Source organism: Sparus aurata, chromosome 14, assembly GCF_900880675.1.
Source record: "Sparus aurata chromosome 14, fSpaAur1.1, whole genome shotgun sequence".
Classification (NCBI taxonomy): Eukaryota; Metazoa; Chordata; class Actinopteri; order Spariformes; family Sparidae; genus Sparus; species Sparus aurata.
In genome coordinates, this window is record NC_044200.1 from 15,876,174 (window position 1) to 15,884,575 (window position 8,402).

Here is an 8,402-nt window from a genome sequence, read left to right on the forward strand (position 1 = left end):
GGGGCGTAGCATCAGTGCTCAGCCTACAAAGACGGCCGAAGTCACACTTCCAGTGGATCTTGTGGGAACTTATTTGGGAAAAACTTTGTATAGTCGTGAATGAAGAAAGACAAATACATTTGTTTTATCCAGCTTGAACAATACATACGTTTGTGAGTTAAAAAGATAATCTTTGGGAAGCAGACATAAACTTAATGGAGATTAGCATGGTGAAACTTCTTGCTGTAGTAATGCAAGAAAACAGGTGAACCCTGTAAGAACAGGCTAACTGTTTGCCCTTGCTTCCAGTCTTTATTCTAAGCTAGGCTAACCATCTGCTGGCTCCAGCTGCATATTAATAAACTCTTGGCAATAAAGGAAATTAGAATATTTTTCCCACCATTTTTTTTTTGTCTCGTTGAAGTTATACTTCTAAATGTAAAAGATAAAATGGTGTCAATATTTATGAGTATTATATACTTGATGTGTATTATTATTTTTTTTTTTACTGTTCCAAGTTACAATAAGTTTATTTCACAGGACAGTACGATGAAGGTGAGGCTCATGATGTATTATTACACTGTCCTGGTGTTGTGGCAGTGTTGGGGGAGGTGATATTTAATGCTTGGTCCCATGCCAGCACATTCTTGGGACCAGACGTTATATCTGCTGTCCACGCGCCACACCACTCACATAAAAAGCTGCCCATTGTCTCTGGCAGCCGCTGTTTCGACTCTGCAGACACCACATCTCAGGTAAAACCACCACTGGGTCTGTGTGTTTTAGGTATTTAAGGCTCTCAGTCAAGTTAGCACATTTTATTTGGCTTTTCTAATAGTGTTTTGGAAAATTGCTTGTTTTTTGTTTGCTCTGATAGACCGAGAAAATGTGGAAAGAAAAAAGGAGAGGAAAAGTTTACAGATCTATTTAACTATGTTCTCTTAGAGCCTTACTTTAAGTTGTCAGAACAATAAACTAACACTGTTATTATTGACAATATGACTATTTTTTAAAAAGTATTTCTCAACTGTATTATTAAATGTTATATCAGTTATGACAACTTTGAAAAATACGTCAGTCTAATCCTAAAGTTTGATTTGTTAAATTAGATTTCTGTCATTTTTGTCCTTTGGGGTGTTATAAAAAACTTGATGATGCTGAATATGGTGGAGGGGATTGTTCTCTTCTTGTCCTCCATTTAATCCTCTTGTCAAATGATGCGGAGGACTGTTAGCTATGTGGTGCCTTTTTATAGGTCAGATTTCATCGTGGTTCACTGAGGTGATGCATTACCCCTAAACTGTACTAATGCACACCTCTGACTCTCTCTCACTGTATGTGTTTGTTCGTGTGATCACAGTTGCAGCGAGGTAAGAAAATTCATGTTAATCCTCTGTCCCTGACTGCTACTGGTTCATATTTGTGTTATGTGGAAGCTGGTATTCACTTTCTTAAAATAGCTAATGCAGCATTTCTTTATAATACTCTTACATAAAAGTAATTACGATCGCTTAAAGCATCATCACCCTCATTTGTCCCTATTTGGGGGTTTCAGGAGTCCGACAGACCAGGAGCCATGAATCTCAAAGATAAGGTGAGCCTGCTTTATACAGTGTTAATCCTCTGTGCACGACAAGGGGGGCACATTGTCCTCTTGCACATGGCTGAGCTGGCAGTGGTTATCTGTCAGAGTTGTTATCAGCATCACTGAGAGCTTTCCCCTTGACTTCATCCTAATAATAAAGCATTATCTTTTTACAAGCATCCAGAGTATGCTAAGTGTTGGCCAGTTTGATGCTCACAAGTCTTTCCATACGACTTGAGCCACAAACAAGTTCATTATGTTCGAGTTGAGTTGAAACATGACAAGTGAATTCCATTTTCTCAAGTTTATGATGATATATTGCAAAGTGTATTTATGATTTTATCCAATCATCTGTATATGTGCCCCTTTACAATCTTATTGTTCTCCTGATTAATGATTATTGAATTATTAAAGTCTGTTGTGCTGTGAATTAATATTGACAAATGTTGTTCTCCACAGCCGAAGTCGAAGATTTCGGCTTCGCGCAAGCTCTCCCTCAAGGTGAGTGGCCTCACTAATCATTATTTAGCCCTTTAGCTCTGTCAAAGGAAGTCCAGCAGGCTACCTAAAGCATTGCCATCCGTAATTTTCTAAATTTGTTCCTTGAATGAATTTGAAACTTGAGTCAAACTGTCATGGCCATTTTTAATACTACAGTGTGGAGTGGAGGAAGACTGGACTAGCCATTTATCCATTAGCCTAGCTAACTTTGTCAACCATTTATCAGTTACTATAAGCTAACTATTAACTGATCCAGCTACTTAGCTTATTACTTTTAACTTACAATTCAAACCATTTATTCATGACTTTTAGCTCACTATTCTAACAATTTATTCATGTATTTTCTACTTTGTAAACTATTTAATGAATAATTTTAGCTTATTTTTCCATTCTTTTATTTGTTAGCTTCAACTTTAACTTAGCTACGAGGCCAAATATCAACCATTTATCCACTACTTTTAGTAAATTATTTGAGCTATCGGTTACTGTGGCTAACTATTTGGGCTATTAATTAACTATTCAAAAAAACGTTTGTCCATTGGCCTATGGCTTACTAGGCCTATTTCTTAGCTAACTGTTGGAGCTATTTAGGCAATCTGATACTTTAGCTAACTTTTTGAGCTATTCAGGCTGATACTTTAGTTAACTATTTTAGCTACTTATCTGTTGTTACTCACTATCCTATTTCAACCATTAATTCATTAACCATTAGGCCTTTCGCTCACTTGCTGACTAGTTCACTCACCATCAACTGAGACACAAAGTTGTCTGAAGTCATGTGGATATTGTTTTCTTATCAAAATGTAAGTTCTACTTCATCCAAATTAGTTGACCTACTCTCCATACATTAGCCATACAGTATATTGTGATTATTTGTACAGTATATAGAACCAAGACACTTTTTTTGCTATGTGACGATGTACATTCACTATATCGGGCCTTTAATCAAAATATTGATTGTTATCTGTTTTGTCCAATCAGATGCTCCTACTCCAAAGAGCATGTGATGATTTGGAGAAGGAGACACAGGACAGGGAGGAAGAGAAGGTGCGCTATCTAGGAGAGAAGCTGCCCCCTTTGCAACTGTCTGGATTATCAATGGCGGAGCTACAAGTAAGGTTCATAAACCTCAGGAGAAGAGCTTTGTCTGCTGCAGAAGATGTACGAAAAATGCAATATTAAAACCGTCTATCCTCCCCCTCCTCAGACTCTTTGCAAACAGCTTCACTCAAAGATTGACGTCACGGATGAGGAGAGATATGACTGTGAATCCAAAGTGAGCAAACACAACAAAGATGTAAGTAGCCTCCAGCACCCGGCACAGATTCCTCTCATCATCGTGCACAGTTCAGTCAATATTTTAAAATGAAAAAAAGAAATGAAAAAAGTTGTATTCTCTTGCTTGCAGCCAGAGGTTATAGAGAAAGAAAGAAAGGAAGAAATCCTCTATTGACTAGTGGAAAGTTTGCATGACTGTATGTCCATAATCAAGCAAAAATCATCTTGAAATTATTTAATGTTTCGGTTTTAGCATATATATTAGCTCGGTCAGTGAAAGTCAGAACTGCGTGTTTATTTCATGTTTTTACTTTTGCACGTCTTAGATCCATGAGCTGAAGCTGAAGGTCCAGGACCTCGGAGGCAAGTTCAAGAAGCCCGCCCTGAGGAAGGTGAGGGTGTCGGCAGACGAGATGATGCGAGCTCTGCTGGGCTCCAAACACAAGGGCTCCATGGACCTCAGAGCCAACCTCAAGTCTGTGAAGAAGGAGGACGTCAAACAGGACAAGGTATCAAAACTCCCGAACGTTAAGGCAGTTTCAGAACATCCCTGAGGTTCATCCAGGATGCAGATGTAGATAAAACACTCTCAGGGAGGTGATGTGCTTTAATATTTATGACTTTCTCCTCAACCCCAGGTGCTCACTTCGGAAGTGGGTGACTGGCGTAAGAATGTGGAGGCCATGTCGGGCATGGAGGGCCGCAAGAAGATGTTCGACACAGGCGGCGGAGGCCAGTGAGGAGTCCTGCAGATGACGAGGCCGGTCGACGAGGAGCGAGGGAAGAGGAAGTTGCGTAGACAGAAAATATGGAACCTGAAGGGCTAAATGACTTGAAAGCTGTAGGAATTAAGCATTATAGATCACAAAAAGCATGTTTGACCCCCCCCTCCCCCAGTCTGTCAGCTGCTTGATTTGTTTGACGGCCATTTTTCTGTGCAATGACTCGAAGCACTTAAAGAAAAAGTGTAGGATGAGTAGAGACCCATTGTTTCTTTTTTTATTACCAGAGATGTTTTGTTATGACATATTCAGACAATTAAAAGTGGCTACGAATAAACAGCTTCAGTCTTTCATGTTCCATATCTGTACTTGACTTTATCGCGTTTCATTTTACTGGCAGCGGTAAGTGTTAGGGTTAGAGAATGGAAAGCAGCCTGACTCACGGTGGATTAAAAAGGAAGATGGGAGGGGGGAGGCACGACAGGTGGTGCCTACTTAAACTTAACCTCACGATGTTTAAATAGATCTCTCAGACCCGTCCATAAATACAGAAGACGAGTAGTGCTGTGGTAAAAAAAACAAAAAAAAAAACATAACCGAGTTAAACTTTTTTTCTCCACACTGTACTGACTTTGTTGAGAAAAATGTCTGAATTCTGAGCTAAATTTCAGACCTTGCAATTAAAATTTGCCTTTTTTTTTTTTTGCAGACTTCTAAAATTGAGCTTCAAATTCTGTCTTTAGACTCTGAATTCTGACAATATGCGTACAATCCCTGGCTTTTTTCTCCTAATTTTTTTAAGTGTTTTCTCCGATTTTTTTACTTTAAACTCTTAAAAGGTCTGCAAAAAAGAGATTAAAATCAGACTTGTGGGGGGAAAGAATAGTCAGAACTCATTTTCTGTTTCTGTTTAACTCAAATTGAAAATGTTCTTTTACCAGATTGTTGAAATCTTTGCATAATTGAGATAAAACTGCAGACATTTTGAACAAATAAGCATTGAGCTAATAAGCACAAAAGAAAATAGATGCTTTCAATCATCAAAATTATGTTTTCAGACTTGAATCTTTCACATTTACTTTCACACAGTAGGAATACGTCTTGATATCCAGAGCAGCAGATGGCGAAAGACTCCAGAACACCTGGGCCGAGTATTTTTAGCCACGGTGATTGTCCTCCATATAACTCCCCTGTCTCTGAAAGCAAAACTTGAGCCGGATGCAAAACCCAGCGGCATTGTGGTCCCAGGCATTGCCCGCATGCATGTGCTCCCCTCTGTGTGTGTCAGTGGGAAGACTGGCTGCTGTCGCCACGCCATTGTTATTCCAAGTATGACAGTAACACCAACAATAGCTCCAACATCCCTGAAAGCGCACATCAGATGGTGTATCGTATGCTTTTTATGGGCTGGTTATGGAGGGGTGTGTTTAAACAGCTGATGATCACACACATCGGGGTCCGCAGTGACTTTCTGATGATTGTGTGGAGTATAGATGGTGAGGAGTCACTTCTCCTTCCTGTATATGTGTGTGTGTGTTCGGCCTCTTGTCCGCCCATCCACTCAGGCTGATAATGAAAAGCAACCCAGGTCTGGATACACATTCTGTAACTATAAATAGACGCTGATGAGAGCGACGTTCCCAGAGAACGAATGCTCCAGATGTGCTTTCCAGAGTTCGTTCATGTCACCACCACAGAGTGACTGTTAACCGCAAAGGTCAGGACGCCGGAGTCTCGTTCAGATGACAAACACACATCCAAGTGTGGATCAAGTTTGATCACAGTCACTATTCCTCATGGGATGTAACACGCTGTGCTTTGACGTCGGAGCCACTTGGTGGCAGTCAACAAACATCTACTGCTATAAACATTACCAAGGCGACTGAAAAGTGGATGTATTGGGAAAAATCCCAGATGAATGTCTAAAGGTTTGAGTTCAGCAGTGTTGTAGAAAGAACCCAGAAGTCATGCTTGAGTAAAAGAAAATGTATAATATTAAAATACAACTTTGGAAAAGCAAAGGTCACCCCTACGAATAGTACTTAAAGTATCTGGTATTAATTGTAATTAAGTGTCAAAAGTACAATTAAATTAAATTATACATACATTTACATGTATGCAGTAATGCAATGTAACTAAGTACACTGAATATCAGATATTTTAACACTTTTACTGAATAGCGGGGGACTTTCACTTTTACTCACTTTGAAGTAATATTTTAACATGATATCTACACTTTTGGGTACCTTTTACAACACTTCATGTTTATAGTGTACACTGTGGGTCGACTGAGTATAGGAATCTCTCTGCCGCCATTCAATTCCAGAAATGCACTACTTTGGCTCTGATGCAGCATGCAATCTAGTGACTCAAGGTCAAGTGGAGTAAAAAGTGCAAAATGTAGTGGAGTGGAAGTTTAAAGTAACATATAATGGGAGTACAAGAGCCTCAAAATTGTACTTAATAGAGTACCAAGTTACATTCCATCCACAATTTCATCAATTGAAAATATTTGTAGGGAGACAGTTGGGTCACTTTCTGCCCATTTAAAAGCAAATCGTAATAACTTTGTGTGCTGTGCTCGCTTCACAGCGTTAGAACGGAGGTCCTTCCTGTTTTCTGTGGCACTTGGAAGATGTGTGAAGTATCCTCGGGTCCATGATTTGTGATTCTGACCTTTCAAACTAAACCTGACTTGACTCAACATTAAAGAAGCTCCCTCCCTGTATTCCTTCATGTTTAAAAAAACCCCGACTCTTCGGTCTTAGAGGAGAACACACACCATATTTTCCACGAGTTGTGAGACGGAAGAAGCCGAGCCTGACAATAAATAATTACTGCTGCGGCTCCGAACAGCGCCGGTTCATTTCACTCATGGAGTAACCCAAAGAGGAAGAAAAATGAGCACTAGTCTGCAAAGAAAAACAACCGGAGCAGATTACAGTGTTGGCGGCGTGTATGTGTGTGGCCTGATGAGGACGTGTGATTGATGTCATTAATCTTCCACATGCGGCACGAGCGAGAGTATTTATTGCTGCAAGGACTCGAGGGGGAGGTGGGGGGGGGGGGGGGGGCTGTACGATATTGGAATATATCTGACAGCGACAAAAGGCTGTCCCGGTGATTAGACAGGATGCCCCGCATCTGCGAGCTCCGGCCTCGGCTCTCGTGTGGCATCGTGTGTCTTGTCAAAATGTCCTCGAGTGAGTGAGATGAGTGTACACCGGAGCGGTTCAAACCATCAGGTAACAGGCCGACACGCTGTGAGAGGTTGGCAACATACTCTGGAAACAGAAAGTGAGAAAGCGGCTTGCGGTAAAGGCGACACATCGGCTAACAAAGAACCGAGGAACAGGTGCGCGGTAAAAATTGGAAAGAGGGCTGATTCATCATAGTCTTTTGCATTTTTTACAACTTCACCTTCAACTTAGCTCACAGTTGCGGCCTCTTTATGAGGCGGGATGAATGTGACTCACTGTTATAAGATTATAAGCAGTTAGGAAAAGGAGCTTTGGCAGACGATACAGAAGTGCATTACAGTGACATTTATCCTGTGGAGCAGCAGCATTCGCCAATCCCGGTCCTCGGGGGCCCACCTAGGCCTGACTCCAGTGATCAGCTCGTCATCAAGCCCCGCTGAAGCCTGATAATGACGCAGTAATTTGAATCAGGAGTGAAGAACGCTGCTATAGAGTCCTACGGCACGGAAAGGGGCTAGCATTTTCACTTTTCAGGTCCCCTTGTGTCAAGTCGATGGGTTCTCTGGCTAAAGGACACAAGCCACTACCCACATGTGAATTTTTTGGCTTTTACGTGTCTTAAAAATAAATGCAGATGCTCACATGTGGCCAAATGAAGTCCAAGAGGTTATTAAACATCATCACCTTGAACACGGAAACAACCGTAACTCAAATTTCCCAACTTGTTGTAGTTTGTTCAGCCTCACGTTAGATTTTTACATCCCGTGATCAGATTTACATTTTGAAAATCATAAAAGCGGTGTTTCGCAGAACATGTAAGTATCCTAAACGTTCGTGTGCCACAGTTTCTTTTCTCCATAATCCAAAATCCAGTGGCAAAATCCCAGTAGTCTTTTTGTCGATGGAACCAGGGTGCAAAAACACCGAATCTCTGCTGCACTCTATAACCTTTTAAACCAGTTTTCTAATTTTTATAGTTGAGCTCATGAGTGAGAACCAAATAAAAACGCTCTTTTAAATGTTTGTAGTTTGAGGAGAAGAGGTTCTTTCTCTTCTGCTAAAAACTGTTTATCTAAGAAGGCAAGGAAACATTTATTTATTAACTCCTCCACTGTCACATCCCTTTGTTGGTTCTGG

General features: G+C 40.6%; 1 protein-coding gene across 1 annotated transcript; it reads left to right on the top strand.

Annotated features, from left to right (window-relative positions):
* The first annotated feature begins 577 nt into the window (after positions 1 to 577).
* On the top strand, positions 578 to 4,425 carry LOC115595138 (troponin I, slow skeletal muscle-like). The gene is made up of 8 exons (XM_030439276.1): positions 578 to 734; positions 1,340 to 1,349; positions 1,535 to 1,573; positions 2,024 to 2,065; positions 3,047 to 3,178; positions 3,273 to 3,362; positions 3,670 to 3,852; positions 3,982 to 4,425. The coding sequence occupies exons 1-8, from the start codon at positions 601 to 603 to the stop codon at positions 4,081 to 4,083; spliced, it is 732 nt and encodes a 243-aa protein (XP_030295136.1). The 5' UTR covers positions 578 to 600; the 3' UTR covers positions 4,084 to 4,425.
* The last annotated feature ends 3,977 nt before the right edge of the window (positions 4,426 to 8,402 follow it).

Coding starts and splice junctions, on each gene's coding strand:
- LOC115595138 (XM_030439276.1), top strand. CDS start 601: ATGCTTGGTCCCATGCCAGCACATTCTTGGGACCAGACGTTATATCTG. Junction 2,066..3,046: donor CGCGCAAGCTCTCCCTCAAG/GTGAGTGGCCTC, acceptor TTGTCCAATCAG/ATGCTCCTACTCCAAAGAGC. Junction 3,179..3,272: donor TATCAATGGCGGAGCTACAA/GTAAGGTTCATA, acceptor CCCCCTCCTCAG/ACTCTTTGCAAACAGCTTCA.